Source organism: Linepithema humile, chromosome 7 (genome assembly GCF_040581485.1).
Source record: "Linepithema humile isolate Giens D197 chromosome 7, Lhum_UNIL_v1.0, whole genome shotgun sequence".
Lineage (NCBI taxonomy): Eukaryota > Metazoa > Arthropoda > Insecta > Hymenoptera > Formicidae > Linepithema > Linepithema humile.
Genome location: NC_090134.1, coordinates 21749813 through 21767150, shown reverse-complemented (window position 1 = coordinate 21767150; position 17338 = coordinate 21749813). Strand labels below are relative to the sequence as shown.

Sequence of the window (17338 nt, the reverse complement as noted above, 5' to 3'; positions counted from 1 at the left end):
CGAAACGTCAATAATTCCGTGAACGATACGCTACGCCACCGGCAGGCAAATACAACTCGACTTTTCTCGGTACTCGATGACTGGAAATAACGTCTCGGCTCGGAAAAAGTGCAGCTATTTTATTGTCAGGCGGATCGGATTTCCCGTACAAATTTCGAACGGGGTTTTTCAGATGTTTTGTTACAGCGCATATGAATATAAAATCAAGGAAATAATATTACGGAGTAATGACATCGCGCTTAACCCCTGGACGAGCGTGTGCACAAGCCACCGACGACGACCTTGTATTTTCTGCGGTGACTCAGATCGGTGACTTGACGATTAAGCAGTGACTGGCAGTTAATTGCGAATTAACATTATTTATAGTTATTTCGACATATGAAATGTACGCTCTCGCGCACGACATGTAGCAGCATACTGATTAATTTGTGAGATATCGTGTATACCGACCGATTATCAATCGACTATATTAATTGTTAAAAAATATTCTCTGAATTTATACGAAAAAAAGTAGAACTGATGATTCCGCTTTAAATGTCACCGCTTCATTGTTCTATAATTGACGGCGAGTGCAAAGAAAGTCATTACGAGACAGCTAAATCATATTTGCATCATAAATGTTAACAAAGATCGTTGCAATAAGTAATTTCGATGAAAAACTCGCCTGCTTCGCATTGCGTCGAACGACCAGCTTTCAATTCGCGGCAAAGAATGCGTAGGCTGCTGCTCGTCGCGATTTTAGAATCTATCATAAATCCATAGTGCGTTATAAACATAATGGCAATAGCGACTTATCGATGAATCGAAACTCATTTGCAACGAGGTAAATTTGCATCGTTGCAAACAATGGCCGCGTGGATTAACGAATTAAGGCAGTTAAGTATCCCGCACAGCGAATACCGGATATTACATTCGACGATGCGCTTCGTTAAAATACATTCGAACATCAAATCATCCACAAACGATTATTTTAGCGTGCGATATTTTGCATTATTTATACAACAACAATGTGCAATTTGTTACGTTAATTTTCTCTATCATAAATATTTTCTATTACTGCCTGGAAATGTAGTTAAACTCAAATACAAAAAGTTGTTAGAATCTTTAGACCATTTTTTCCAATAATTTGGAATAAATAATACAGACATTTAAAACATTTCTTTTCGAAATTTTTAGACGTGAGAAAAATTGACGAGATACAGATCTCTTTTAAAAACTGGAAACACTTGTAGAATTTTTATCGAATTTCTCGATACCGTTTCGCAATTAACGCAACGTATTCCGAAATTAAGCAGTTTTAGCCTCGATGTTAGCCTGGGAATTTTCGTCGCTCGACAGTATCTCTGGTTGCATCGCGCGCGCTCGCGCACGCACGCAGACACCTCTTCCCGAGGTGAGTTGTGTAGAAATCTTCGATTCTTCCTTTACTCGGTCGGCAGGAAGTCGTACGTAATGGCACAGCCGTTGCTCTTGAGGTCAGAGAAGGGTATACGATGGGGAATACACACGCAGACATCGACGCGACGGCGGCGGACGGATCTCCGACTTTTGGCGCGTCCGTTCCGCGGTCTTAAACAACCCGTAAAGGTTTCGGGGATGCGCGCACGCTTTCTTCGTTCTCAAATCTGAAACGCGCCGGAGCGTTAGTAGTGTACAGAGGTGAGCGGCTGGGGTCGTCACTTCCGCTTACCAACCGAACCGCATTAGGCATTCGATTTAAAAGTTTAATCAGAAGCTTATAAAATTACAGTCCCCTCTCGTGCGTCTTCGTACATCAATTCTTGCGAGGAATTTCGCTGCGACAGCTCGTTTTGCAATGAGTTTGAATGAAGTTCGTTCATTAAAATAACATTTAGGTCAGTCGAATATTATTATTATACTTTTTTTTTGCCAGATATTGTTAATATGATTATTAAACATATCGCGACGTATCGGCGGACGGATCTTTTCGCACACCTCTCGGCGTGATTTATTTACGTATCCGACTCGCGATTGGCCTGCACGCGCGAATACAGGTCGATTCTCCACCCACATGTATACGCGCGAAGCACAATCGTATTCATACACGGTACGTATATTGCGTTTCGCCGCTTTTATGCGATTGCACCGGGCCTCGTTTCGTCGCGTCGCGCCGCGTCGTCGGGCAATGCAAGGGTGTGTTCGATCGGCGCTCGATTATTTGAATAAAATGCGCCGCCGCGCGTCAACCGCGCGTCGGACGCGCTTCGCGCGCTTGAAAGCTTTCTCCGCACCTTTCCTCGCAGGCTTGACCCCTTCGGCCCGGCCCGAGGGACAGCGGGGGGGAGGGGGGAGGGCAGGAAGGGGAGGGCGGGGAGAGAATAATTTACTCGAGGAACAAGTGTGTCGTTGACGATGAGAACGACTCATGCGAGTGCCCCGGTTGCTGCTGGCTGCTGCTGGCCGCTGCCTGTCGCTGCGTGCCGAACCGTGCAGGACAACGCCGGGCTTTTCCCTCCTTCGCTCGAAGGAGAGCCGCAACGCGGCTGAGATTCATGAGGCTCAACGGACATGCCGATTTGGAGGAACACGCGCCGTTGTGCTGTTCTGCTCTTTGTCTCCCTGCTCGGCCGACTCCGACGCAGTTGTGTGTACAGCGTGTCCTGCTTCGCGGGTCGCGGCCCGAGCTATTTGTAACGTGTGGCAGGCGCGTCGGTGCTGGAAGGATAACTGTCGCTTTTCCCTTGACACGCTTTGCGAAACGTGTCTCGCCACTCGTTGGGACCGTCCAACGGTTTTTTACGCGCCGAGATTTTCGAGAAGCGTCTCTCCATTACGCCGGAGACTTTTCGATCTTTGATCGATTGAACGCGTCCGAGAATTAGCGAAACATCACGTAGCGTTCGATTGAACGCGTGTTTTGTCATGAGTGGTGAATATTTCACATAAAACAATGACATATAATATGTATATGCTAGTGCAGTGCATATTGTATAAATTATTTCCACCGGTGTGAATCTTGTTACTACGCTTTGTTAATATTAATGACGTTTGCATCGTCGGTTTGACGTAAGAAATCATTAAGATTCGCGAAATTATTATTATTTTATTTTGTAATTAGTATGAAAAATTTATTCTTCATTAAAAAAGATATACAAGATAACACGAATTAAAATAAATTAAATTTTAATATAAAAATCGTGGTTTTTTTTACAGCGATTGAATGTTGATTATTCATTTCGCACAGTAAACCTATGATATATTTGTCCTGAAAATTAATAAGCGAGCTGGTACGAGCTGTTTTGCACTGCGCAATCATACGATTAGCAAATTTGTCGCTGCGGAGTTTGACAAAGAGCATGACATTATGCACGCGCGCTCGTCGATGCATCAGCGTCCGATGATGACTCCTGGCGAATTAATATTTTCGAAACGACGCGGGCTCATTGCATTCGCGGTTGGAAACTGCTTCCTTTTACTCCCGGTACAATCACCCCACATGAATCATTAAAGAAACAATGCTGAAGGCAGTGGCGTATCTATCATACGCGTGGGTGGTGCAGCTGCACGGACGCGGGCTAAACCCGGGGAATCCTTCGACCACGAGTTTAATGGCTTTTAATTTCGTATCGTATCCGCCGTGAGTCCGACGACTCTTTTATCAACGATGAAAAATATATTCTCCCCAAAACACGATTGCGATCGAGAGTGCTATTTGTTTTATCGACGCTTAATCGTATTAACGGAATTACGTTATTGTTGTTATTGCAATTGTTACTCTGAAGTGGTTTTATATACTTTATTAATACTCATAATATTATATAACTTATCATTCGAATCTGCGCCCACGCAGTTTATTGTAAGTGCTCAAAGTTTTCTTGTTGCAATCGTATTGAGTTTTCAGAAGGGAAAAGTTGTGTCAATTTTTTTTCTTGCATTATGTTGAAATAAATTTATTCTTTTCACATGTCACGTTTGATAATGTAGATTGATAAAATATATCGAAGATTCTCTTTTCGATTCATGGATTCGTAAGTAATTTTGTCAGTTTTAATTAATAACTATATGTTTTCTATAACGTAAAAAAATAGTTTACAAGATTCTTATTATAATAAATAAATTATAAATTACTTACCTTTTAAAATCGTAGTTTGATCTCATCCGAGCGTCCTCTTTTTCATCGCCATAGTTTTTATCGATGGCTGTTTTTTCATTCACGAAAATAAAATTGTTATAATTACAATCGCGCGATTTTGTACGACACTACTTTTTTCGACGCAAACTTTGTCGTTTCACGACAAAGAAAAGACTCGAGAGAAATGCGAAATCGCACGAAGCGATCTGATCGCTGATCTGATCGAGATTCCGGAACAGGCAGACAAACGGCAGAGGAAAATCGAACATTGTACAGTTAAAATCAGCAATGATTTGTAGAAAATCGTATAATTGTCGCGATCGCAATGTAATACGCGATGTAATATTACGAAACGATTGCCGCTGCCGTTCCGTTCGCGTGTGTCGTGCGTCTGGTAACAAAGTACCTATCACGTAAGTCACAAAAGAAGGTAAACAACAATCGAATTACGCGTTAGCTTAATCTTAATTTGTGTAAATTTACCGAATTTTTTTAGAAGATTTCTTACAAATTATTGTCAATTTTAACTATAGAATTTTCGATTTTCCTCTGCCGTTTGCTTGCCTGTTTATGAGTGTCAATCATAGCTTTGTGTAATTCCGCGTTTTTTTGGAATTTTTTCTTTGTCGTGATGTACAATAACAAAGTTCATTAGTGTCGTAGAAAATAATGCGCGATTCTTATTGTATTTTCACAAATAAAAAAGCTGCCATCGATAAACGAGAAGAAGAGAAGATACGGGAGGCATCGGGCTTTGGCGGGCTTTAATTATCATTTATTTATTATTGTTTAGTTGTGCGATATTAATTATTCATTTCTGCAGCGGTCTAACATTTCGGATCGTTGAAAGATTACTTTAAATGTATATACTTAGAAATATAATTTTGAATATTTATTAATTTACAAAATATTAACTTACAAATATCTCTTTTATCAATTAATAGTTTCATGCATTTATGGTCTTAATTTTTAATAAAAATGTAGAAAGAATGCTAATCTCTATTATAAGATAATTTGATTTATCGCAAATTAATAGTGAAAGAAATATTAAGCAGACGAGATATATTTCTAAAATATAATATTTTGCGTAAATAAAACAAAGTTTCAAACTAGAACTCGATATTTTTCACGCATCCTTATTACAAGAAGATCCAAAACTGATTGAAGTAAATGTTCTTTCGACGAAAATTCATTATTAAACATTTAAAAAATTTTATAGAATCATAACACCAATCCAAGTTTTCTGAAAATCCAAAATATGCGTTCAGATAGTTCAAACTGGTCGAATATACTTTGAATTAGAAAAGTCTGAATTATTTGATACTCAATGTCGAGATTCATATAGCATATTCCCTTGGAATTTCCGATAAATTATTTTAATCAGCTATTGACGAAACGTATTTTCGCTGTGGCAATGCAAGGGGCGACAAAAAACACGTGCGCTAATCGGCGCGAGGTCTATTGAATGAAAATACCCGTATAGGTTTTTATCCCCGCGTTTCGCGGCATCTCGCGAATCTAACCGAATGAAACAATGGCCATTATATGAAACGCTCGCGCACGCGGTGCATACATTCGCGGAATATCATACGTGTGCATTACATATGTCGCCGCGCGTTTTATCCGGAACTACGTACGTGCATGCATGTGTACGCCTCTACGCAGGAAGACTGTAGACTTAACGCGTGCTCAGCGATGTGTGCGCGCGTCTATGCGAGATGGGTTCGTAAGCCGCGGACAGCTGTTCGCGCTATTATACCCGGCGCACGGTCGCATAATGCCTTAAGGACAATCGTGGGAATTCCATTAAGTGGCCTTGAATGGTTCATTCATGTCGATCAACTCTTTTCCTAACGGAACGGTTGACAGATCAATCGGCCGCTCGGGCACGAGAGCGACCCACGGGATTTCACTCGCGTTTCATCTCGCTTACTCGCTCGCTCTCGCCGAGGACGGAGAGAAACGCCAAAGTCAATTACTATCAGCGTAGCCGTGATACGGAATCGATCTCCCGCGCTGCTCGCGATCGTTGCTGCTATCGTCACGTAGCGCGCGATCGAGCGTCGGTCTAAAGCAATCCGAACTCCTAAGCAGCGCTTATCGCCGCACCTTGGAAAATCGTGTATGCGGTTGACTGATGTATTCGCGCGCGAGTATACACATTATTCAGACAATATTGTGATTAACAAAAAATGTATGCAACGGAAAGGGAAAAATATAAGAAAAAAAATGAAGGGAAAAAGAAACGTTAAAGTCGAGCGTAACAAACGCGTGCAAAGATTTATTCGCGTCAGCGCGGAATACAGCTAGATACATTCTGCTTTGATTTTCGCAGGATGCTGGACAATTATGACAGGGGTGAGGTGACGCCACCACCGCCGGTGAGCGGTTACGGCGGCTCGCCCGGACTCCTGGCACTTCATTCTTCGCTTTACGCGACTCCCACATCGAGGGCTTACGACATCGACTCCGGTATCGACGGTAACGACAGCTCGATGCCCATCGATACTCAAATCATCTCGGTACGCATTTTATTTGACTTTAGACTCTTGTAAGACGCCGTTCTCGAGATAGATCCGCGTTACTCTGACGTTTACACCGGCGCTGTAAACACCTACGTTCTTCGCGACGACTCGTTCGCGCGCAACTATTCGGAGATGCACGAAAGAATCTCGATGCTTTCGCAGTCAAATCGCCTCGTGAAATACCGGATGTACGACAGTAAAATCTGCGCGCCGTAGACGCATCGATTCATTAATCTTGTGTTTTGTCTTGTCATTAATTATCAGTTATTTTCTAGCAGCGTTTTATCGGATATTTGATTGAATAATAAGTTAATTTATCTTATTTTTTTCCAATAATTAGTATCATATTGATTAAAAAAAAAAAATGATAATATTTCTATTAATTATTATAATTTATATTTGTTAAAATGTTATATTTTTTTCGTGACATCTCCTTTCGAATTTTCGCAGAATTGCCGGAAACAGTTTTCAGAATATTCGAGACATTACGGTGTGGCAATAAACGTCGGAAATGTCCAAGAGAATGTTTACAATAATATACCACTTCCTGAAAGCAGATACCGAGCATGCTGAGCGGTCCGGCGGCACAGCAGCGGCTGGAGGACATGCCGTGGCTCGCGGCTTCCGGCCCGTCGCTGGAATACCAGCAGGGCATCTCGCCGATTCCCGCGGGAGTGAAGATGTGCCATCCCGGCGGCGGTAGCGCTCAGAGGAGCCTGAAGGAACAACGGATACGTCGGCCGATGAACGCGTTTATGGTCTGGGCGAAGGTCGAGCGCAAGAAATTGGCCGACGAGAATCCGGATCTCCACAATGCCGATCTCAGCAAGATGCTCGGTGAGTGCGCATATTATTTTCTATGCACTTATCGGCGTATTTTTGGAAATCTCTTGAGTTTTCCTCCGCGAACTTTGTCAAAGCGGTATTCTAAGAAAAAAAAACTGAAGCCAGTTTTTTCTAGCGGAGATAATATATACACGCGAGACACGTATGAGCTAGAAAAATAAGATAACGGCCCTTGGAAAACTTCTCATTCATTCGTGTTAATTGCTCTAGAAGTCTTTTAAACTCAATCTATTAATAAATCACCGGAGAATAAATGCCTTTTTCTTCTCTTAACGAGGGATCAATTCCCACGATTTGCGGATCTAGAAATCCAGCGCTTTCAATAAAAGTGCTGATATATTCTATTCTCTACGCTAAGCTGTTCGGCCGATTTATTAAAAAAACATTGTATCTTTTGAAACGCAAATTCAAACGTAATTATCGAGCGTACTCATGTTGTTGGAAAAATTTTCTCTCCTCGGGCGCGGTGAAGATCGGGCCGCGAGATTACGGTCTTTTAAAAGTACACGTATACGGAAACAATGTTGGCTTCTCGCGGGAAAAGACTTTTCCGCCGGGAAACTGGCTCTGGGAATAAGAAAGCAGGAAAAAATCCTCCTCGCAGCGGCGGCGGCGGCGGTGCGTTATCATTAAATTAATTGCACGTGTCAGGCGAATGGAATTAATTTAATTACACATTAAAGTCAGAGCTGTGTGGATGTTTAACGGGACGAGGAGAAAGGTGAGAGCTCGCGTAGAAATGACGTGGAAATGTCGAGGAAAAGAATTATATTACTGGCGAGATAAAATAAAATAATCGGCGCATTTTCTCTCTCGCGCAGAAATCGCGAATTGCGAATAGCAAATTGCGAATACGTGGTACAATCTGACGCTGGCGTTGAGCGGTTTTGCGAATGTAACGCGCGGCGGTCCCGTTCGTATCGCCAGCCACCTGCGCCTTCGATCGAGATAGGGAAGTCGTTCTCTTATCGCGTCGCGGCCGTTCGAGTCCTCGTCAAATCTGACTTTGATCGTCGGCATTATCGTCCCTGCGATTTCCAGCAACAATTTTCTTTTTAAGCGAGCGCGGATGTTCCAACGACGATGCGAGAAATGCGTTGCCGCATACGCAAATCGTCAATTTTGCGAAACCTAAAACTACGGCACCGATCTTGCGGTTTTCTCTTCATTTTTTTTTTTTTTTTTTCCTTTCTTTCTCGTTCCTCGACGTGTCTCTTCGGCAAAAACCTATCATCCGGTGCCTAACGATCTGTCAGCGCCGAGCGGTTGCTCGGCCGCGTTATCGCGGGCAGGTACACCTTGAATTATCGGCAATTGGCATCCGCAACGTTATTGGCATTTGAACGATCAAGCGGCCGTCGTGCAGAAAATTGTAAACTTCTCCTCCTCGTGTGCGTTACCTACCTGCCTATACTTGTGCCCATTTCAGCGCTCCGCGCGTCGCGTATCGTGATGTGTTTACACTCGCGCGTGTGCTGCCTGCGTACACGCGTGCTCTCCTCCCCCTCGTTCTTCTCCTTTTTTTTTCTCTCCCTTTACCTCTTTATTCGCCCAACAAGCAAACCCGTAAATCACTAATCCTCCCCCCTCCCCCGCCTCCCCTTCCCATTCTTTTCTCCCATTTGTTCCCCTTCCTCGCGCCGCGGAGTTATCGTTGCGGAGTAAAGAAAACTCCGTCAGGTTTATCGATCGAACATTAGGTGATCGGCGCGATGTTATTGGCATGACGCGGCTGCGATTACTATGCACGCCGGGTCTCCCTCGCCGCCCCCGCTTCTGCCCTTCCCCTGCGTCTTCTTTTTTTTCTTTCCAGACATCCTACATATTCATGCGCGTGCTGTGTGTCGATCCGTTCGTCCGTCCGTCCATCCGTTCGTACGTATGTCCGTACGTCCGTTAGCCCGTCCGTCCGTCCGTCCGTCCGCGCGCTCGCGTGTTTTGCGTCGGCGTACGCATACGCGCGCTCATATGGAGAGTACGAGCGCAGATGTATACACATATACATGTATGCATGCGAGACAGCGTCAATCGCGTCTCTCCCCGTTGTCGGTGTGGGCCAAGCAACGCGCGACATATATATACACGCATATATGTCGATGGATGCCGTGTGGGCACCTTATATCCGGTGACACGCGTGCCCGCGCATCTTTATTAATCGCTCTCCCCCAACCGTTAACCCGCGGTGGATCCCGTGTCCGTCAACATTTAGAAATTAATGCGTTTTGCTCGAGTTTAGATATCGTCGTCGATCACGCGTCAACGCCCGAGACTGCGGCTGTTCGCACGTGACGATTCGCGATTAATCCGAAGGGAAGATTTGTCATTCAGCTGCGGAGCGAATCCGTGTCGAGTTCGAAAAACGCGAATCGAAGCGAGAACGAATCGCATCTACAACCTTTCCCGATTCACCGCGAAATACGCGTCTCCAACTTATCGCGTGCCGGTCGACAGTCGATTTTCGCTGTTAATTAGCGGAGCGACGACAGCGTCGATGTTGATTCGCGACGAGGTGTCGCGAGTAAGTATCGCGTTTATCCGCCGGGAATCGGCTTTGTCGCGGTAGGAGTACCACAACGGCGAGATGCACACACGCCGTATTCGTCGTTTATGCGCGACGCCACTGCGCCGTGTCGCAGCGAGACCACCTACGACAAATGTGGCAGCCCGCAAATAATACCGGGCGTCGTTGTACCACCGGCGACAGCGGAGATACAGGGCTCTAACTGCCAACGCGGTATCGCGTAGTTTAGTACCTCTGATTACTTCCTTTCCCCTTCTACTTAGAGATATATATGGTATGTCCCTTCGATCTCGCAGACGCTGGGCAAAAATGCAAACGGCAAACGGTTGTTTGCGGTTGTTTAGAGCCGTCGAAGCGTCGGGCTTCACGCAATTATTCAGCACTGAAAGCTAAAGAATGTCGGCGAGTAAATATCGAAGGCACAAATAGTTGATAAAATCTATTTTCTTAATTTCTTTCGACTTGTACTTTTCGCACTATCAGAAATTTAAGTTGCTCGGTGCATCGTTGAGTACAATGTGAATATTTAAAGTTATAAACGAAACTTTTGCCAACGAAAGATCGATTTGTCAAAAAATCTGAAAGTTGGAAGACGATTCCGAGACACCCTGTATATATTTTTCCTTGAGAGAAGAATACGAGAATTCTCTTTCATAAAGTACCAAACTGTCTTCCGAACGCGGCCGATTTGCGGCCCTTAAACGACGAATCTGCGTGTACAATATCTCACTATAATGGTGCTCGGTGCGGAAGGACCGATAACGTCGACCTCGGCTGGATTTAAGGGACGATTGAAAATTATTGGTCGTGTAGACACTAGCCACGCGCTATTTCTCTTCGCACAGCGAATTTTTAATAGAGACTCCTCGTTAAAGTTAAATTACAAGATATTTAACATCTGAAATAATTCTCAGGAAACCTTGGAGAAATTTTAGTTAAAATTTCAAGATGTTACTTTCATATTTTCGAATTCTTTTCCAACTCTAATCTTTGAAACTATTAATTTTATTTTTAACGAATAGGAAACACTAAGAAGTCCACAATAAATAGATTAATTTTAAATTTGCATGTGGAAATATTCTAAAGTCTGAAAACACGAAGAAATATGCCTGGAAAGTGAAGAAATTTTTCGATAATTTTTTTTGCGCAAACGCTGAATAACGATAATTTGACGAAACTTGCCGTCAAGAAAGTCGATTGAATTCACCGAAATTATATCAGTTCGGACGTAGAAAGCCTAGCCGCAGGCATCCCGCGAGTCGCTATAATAAATAAGCAGGATTGGGATAATAAACGTAATAAGCCGTACCGAGCCGCGGCTGACCTTTTCGGATAGCCGCGAGGTGGGATTGATTGGAAAAAGATTGGCAGTCGATTGAAATTAACACACGCGCGGTAGAAGTGCGTAAGAGCCTTCGGTCTGAGAGCGGATCCGAGGGAAAGGCCCGCTTTTCTTCGCGTGCATGCATACATATACATATCACCTTCTCGATATCATCCTTCTCCTCCTCCTCCTCCTCCCCTTCCTCTCCGCCCCGTTCCGCTTCTCTTGGTCTCCATCGGGCGGCTCTCGGAACAATAGCACCTCGGCTGCACGGTGGATGAACTTCTAAGAGTGGAATCGGCTCTGCCCACTCTGTAAATTGCGTTTTCGTAAAAATATTCATAGGGAAAAGAGAGGTCGGCCGATCTAAAGCGGGGCAACCTACATCCTGCTGCAGAGCAGGCTAAACGCAACTATGAATATATAGGTCTCGATCGGCTAATTCGCTATTACGCGGAAAAACAGATCGCGATTCCGGCGCGATAAACGCCGAAGAACCGTTCTGCATAACGCAAAGCGCTGTAACGAAGACGTTACATGGAACATTTACTCTTAAATATCTCGTAAATCGAAGAGGAAACTTGTGCATTTTTTTTATAACACTACGCGGTACGATTTTTTTTACATGTAAACGTGTTTCGTATCTTTTACGCTCAATTGTAATACGTAGTCGGAATTTCTTCTCAATTTGCATTGTTTCGAAGCACGAAACGACGATTTTTCGTAATAATGCTATTTATTTATAAAGCAATGCGTTTTATCTACTTCAAAAAATCTAATCAATTGCTAAAAATTTGTTCCGGCAATTTATGGTGCGCCAATAATCGATAACGTGTCGCTGTATATTTTTCCTCTTTGCATCTCTTAACATGCGCTCCAGTTTTGCGCAGTGAACGCGAATTATCGTCGCGGTTGAATCGTCTATAATCTCGTTTCTCAACCAGAGCCACAATGAATTTATACCTACCGAAAGTCTTTTTTTTTCGATTTGTTTTGATAATGAAGCTAGTCTCTCCGTGCCTTCAATTAAACTTGTTTACCCTCGTTATGCCATCTTCTCCTTCTCATTCCCCTTCTCTCTCTCTCTCTCTTTCTCTCTCCCACACTTGGATTCGACCTACGGAGAAACTTGTTCGTTTTCTACGGCGCTGCTCGATTAATCCGAGACAAGATCGGCCTCTCGTACGATCACGAAACTCATTTGTTTCTTTATACCATCCGCATACACGCGCGCGCTCACGTTCGCCGTGCATTAGTACACTCGTTTCGATCTCCAGTGCATTTAAACCCGCTACCATCATCATCAATCTGGCAATCATCGACTAGTAAAGTTGTTCGACGATCGACTTAATCGCGCAAATCGGGTTAGCGGCATCGACGGACGCGCGCGCGCGCGCGTCTCTTGTTCGCGTTGCACGCTGTGCGTAAAAGTTGGCGAGTTATTTCAAGTTACACATTCATCGTTTTTACGAAATCACCGAGCGGCCGATGGTCGCACTTGGTTAAACCTCCTCTTCGAGGTAGCTGCATTTCGTACCGACAAAGTGCGACGGTCTTACGCACGGACGAGAGGAGAAACCCACCTCGCTCCGCGTCTGTTAGTAGGCGAAGCGACATAACGAACCGCGAGACAAGATCGGGCCCAATAATTGCACATACATATAAAATGAGCCTGGGCGAAGGGATCGTCAAAGGAACGAATGCACGGACGCATTCTATACAAAGTTCACCTGCGAAGGCACGTACAAACATTCCTGTAAGAAACAGAATAATACGCGTAAAAAATGCATTTTATCAAAGGAATGTAAAACTATTATTAATATTTTACAGATAATTTAGATTACGTCGCTTTGATATTTTGTTAGAAAAATTCTTTTACAAAGGGAAGTTTATGCATAATTTTTTCACTTTAATCATAGCTTTATCTAATTGGTTATAAATTTGTGACAATATTTTCAGTAAAGAAAATGATGAATTTATCGGAAAACTTTAAGATATCGCAAACCTTCGAGCGGCGGTGACGAACACAACTTCTTTCGAGTCGCGTAAACTCTATCCGAGAACTTCTCGTATTCTCCTGAAATTGCTGATTTCGGCGAAATTGAATTGTTACGCTTCGCGTGCGTCACCCTGTATCCCAACTTGAACACATTGTGTCCGTATGTATACAGCTCGCGCGCACATATGTATCCGTCTGGTGAGAAGGACGAGGGAACCGACGGGTTGGCTAAGCTAAAGCAATAATAAGCCATAAGCGCGGTCTCTGCATAGAATGCCGGGTAATGAGGTGGAGTCGAGAGCGGAGTCTGGCCGCACCCTTACCTTACCTTACCTCACCTCACCTCACCTCACCTTCCGACGGCGTTTGCACCGACCGACCCACCTATCCTCGACGACGACGACGACGACGACGACGGCGGCGACGACGAAGACGACGAAGTCGAGATTGCAACATCCATCCTCGCTCGGTTGCGAAGAGAAATAAATTATTGTATTTATGAAAATACACACATGGGTCGCGGCGAGGGAGCGGGAGGGTTGAAGGGGGAGGGGGAGGAGGAAGCCCTCGAGCGCGGCGAGGGCCTCGACGGGCGATTCATCGGCGACTTTTGTCCCTCCCGTTGATCTTCGGCCGTGAATCGCCCGCAACCACGCCTACATGCGGATCAGAAAAATGACAGATGGAGTGATATGATAATTCGTATGACACCGCCGCGGTGTCGATACGTCTCGCGATGTACAGGGTGATCTACAAGTGGTGTGACGAATTTCGAGCGGTACGCGACGATTGGCAATCTGAGTCTTTGTTCGCGAAGGCGCAGGGAATTTTTCAACCGCGCCTGTGCAAATTTGAAAAATGATGAAATTAAATGAGACTTGCATTTACGTGCAAAACTTTCCACGTGCAAGATCTCGGCGAATCGGCCAGAGATTTCTCACACCGATTGTCAGTCATCCTCCGCGACTTTCACGAAGTTCGGCTGAAGTTTACGGCGATTACGACGCGGCGTAGCCGTCTACGAGCGCGTATTCTCGACGAGTGCGAGCATGTCACTGTCTTTCCGCTGGCACTGTGGAAACGCTTCTTTCGCGGTTTCCTGACGCGTTTGAAGAAAGAGATACGACTGACACGCGGTTTTTTTCCGAGCCGTTCTTTACCGAGAAATCCAAGACGTTTATCTCTCTTCCCTCTTTTTCTCCAACTGTTCGTCAAATTGTTTTATTTTAAGAATAGAAAGTGTAGAGAAAATGACAATTAAAGGGGAAAACATACGAGTTTTCCTTCGCGCTGTAAGAATCGCAAGGAAGTTTGATTGTCCGCGGAACACAAGAAGGCGAAAGACGCCTTCGTCCACGTGCTACTCAAGTCGGTTGTACTCACTCAACGAGGCGAGTCTGAATGGTGAACACTGTGTGTCTACCTACGAGCCTACCTGACATCTTTGTCCTGGAAAGTAAACTGTCAAAGCGGACGCCACTGTTAGAGTCGTCACGTCAAGTTCATGAAATTTCCGTGAACTTTAATTTTTAATTTGGCGTCTAATTTTATCAATCAGTTATCCGGTATCTTTCCATCGCTTTTCTTATCAACTCTTGGATGTATATCACTCAACAATGAAGATTTTGCAAATACTAAAGAAATTATTGTTGCAAATAAAATATTGCGAAAGAATTTTCAGATTTCTAAACGCTATTGAGAAGAAAAAAAATTTGATCGAATATATAATTGAAATATTATATAAAAGTAAATAAACGTGCTGATTTCAAAGATTCCTCGAACGCGTCGAAGGACTAACATAATAACGTATCTCGAAACTTTGGATCCGAGAAAACGACAATTTAAAGATGGCAATTCCTGTCGCATATATGACCCCTCCCAGATGCACGCGCCGTGTGCATCGATGCCTGCATCTGTACAGGTGATGAACGCGTCGGTGTGTCGGGACACCGACGCGGCGCGCACACGCACACAGCGTCGAGGGAGATGAGATACATCACAGGACGGGAGACGTATTATTAATGGTGACAGTGGGCGACCCAGGTTGGGCGGGGTGCGCGCGCGATGCGGTTCCACCGATGTGGGCCTCGTTCTCTGGCCTTCTCGCTCCTCCTCTGCTCTCTTCGTCTCGTCGTCTTTTCCGGCGCGCAGACTATCGCCGCATGCATGCAACTGCAGGGTGTCTATTCAAATTTTAGAAACTTCTTGGGGACTTTCCGATTTCCCTGACACTCTCGATTAAATTTCTCCACAGCGAAAAATCGTAAATTTTTTAGATTTCCTAGCGTTTGCTATTCAGACTTGTAGAGAAGATGAGTACAGTTCGCTGAATGATTGCGAAATAAAAGCGGAGTTCTGGAGAAAATACTCGCTTTTGAATTTCGATAAAGTTTTCCAAATAATTAAATACTCATCGACGATTGCATCGCAATGTTTCTGCTACACATCTGTGTATATTTTCGCACATTGTGTAAGAATAATTTAAAAACGTCGAACCATATCGACAGCGCTTTTTTCAAACCGAATGTATCAATCAGCCGCTCAAGGACGAACCGATAGATTTACGAGCAATTTCGATGTTACCGCGAAAAATATTTCAATCCGAGGATTCATCGCGTAACCGCGTAATTAAAGTCTCGAGACAGCGGCAGCGAGCGCCAACTTCTGCGACGGAATTACATGCTAAATGCCGTGCGCGAGAAGTTTCTCGCTCGATTCTGAAAATGTCACATGCCAGCCTCTGTGTGCGCCTGCACCCGCGACTATAACAAAATTCCCGAGGTGCCTGGGCACTCCGGAGGGACGGAGAGAGGAGAAGTTTAATCGCCGATCGCCGGCCGGGTGAATTACCGATGGGCGCGTGCGTAAATCACCGCGGAATCGTTAATTAGGTAGAAGAACGAACGAGCTTTCTGGAAAATGTCAACGGCTCGAGACGCGGATTCTTGCGCGCGACACGAAGAAAGAGAGAGAGAGAGACTCGATTAGAAGGACCTTTTGACATGTGCGACGACTTCACGTTCGGCAAGCGCGATCGGAGAAGTCTCGTAATTTGTCGCGATGCTCGCTGCTAATTTATGCTCTCACCGTTAGATCTCAGTCCTGATAGATCTGTGCGAGCGATTCTCTGCGCGAAACGACTGAAATTGCGACACGGGAAGTCTGTTGAAGCTTACACATTTAGCTAGTCGAATATTCTTACAAAATGTCCAAAGAAAAGCGATACACACGCACGCGATTTAAATATTGCACAAATTCACTCGATTTTTTTCGATACACGAAGTGAATGCATTTGTTAAAAATGGAAGTTTTGCTGTACGAAGCAGAATTTTATTTCCGTATAAATCATCTGCGTTTTAAGAGAGACATTGCGCGTCACTCGATTACACGCGAAAAGTACCACGAAGGATCGCGAAGAGCTCGAGACAAGAGAATCCGGCGCGTCGGTCCGCTTTTGCTTGGAAACATACGAAATGAATGAAGTCGTCCGGCTTCTCGGCGGCCTAAGCGCGCGCGGTAAATTAGAGGTACACGCCAGCCATTAGAATACTTAACGAGGACATCACGCAGTGGGACGCGGCGTGCGCGGGTGTGATGATGAATCACCGCCAGATAACTCATCGCGAACGCGCCCCGGAATATTAAATTAACTTCACTTATTGTTAGCCGAAAAACCGCGTTTCTCTTTGTCGTGACGTTCTTTCGATTCCTTTCTCGTGCGAAAAAGTCGGACGATCGAACTGACGATCGAGAGAAAGAAAGAAATCGGTAGGAAAACATTGTTGTGCGATAAAAGCGATTTCCTCGAGGAGCTCCCTTCTTTCTTTTTTTTTTTTTTTTTTTTATTTGAATCATTCGTGTCGTAAAAATATTCGGGGGAATGTTTTCGCATTCCCCCGCAATTGTTTATTATATTAGAGACGTAACAGAGTGGAGGAAGATCTGCCGAAGAGCGCGATTTCGATTACGATCGCCGCAACGACCGATTCGTTCGTTTTTTTCTCACTTCTCCCCCTCTTCCGGAGTCCTC

General features: G+C 44.4%; 1 protein-coding gene across 11 annotated transcripts in view; it reads left to right on the top strand.

The window, feature by feature from the left end:
- The window catches only part of Sox15 (Sox box protein 15), a 50175-nt gene that overhangs the window by 26107 nt on the left and 6730 nt on the right, over nt 1–17338 (top strand). For 10 of the 11 annotated variants that reach the window (XR_010891256.1, XR_010891255.1, XM_067359380.1 and 7 more), the window contains 2 exons: nt 6429–6615; nt 7176–7455. Coding sequence is in view for 9 of the 11 variants with exons in the window: in XM_067359380.1 (XP_067215481.1) it covers nt 6429–6615; nt 7176–7455 (467 nt within the window). In the remaining 2 variants the exon portion in view is untranslated. The remainder of the gene's footprint in view (nt 1–6428; nt 6616–7175; nt 7456–17338) is intronic. The other variant, XM_067359384.1, reaches the window with a different exon arrangement.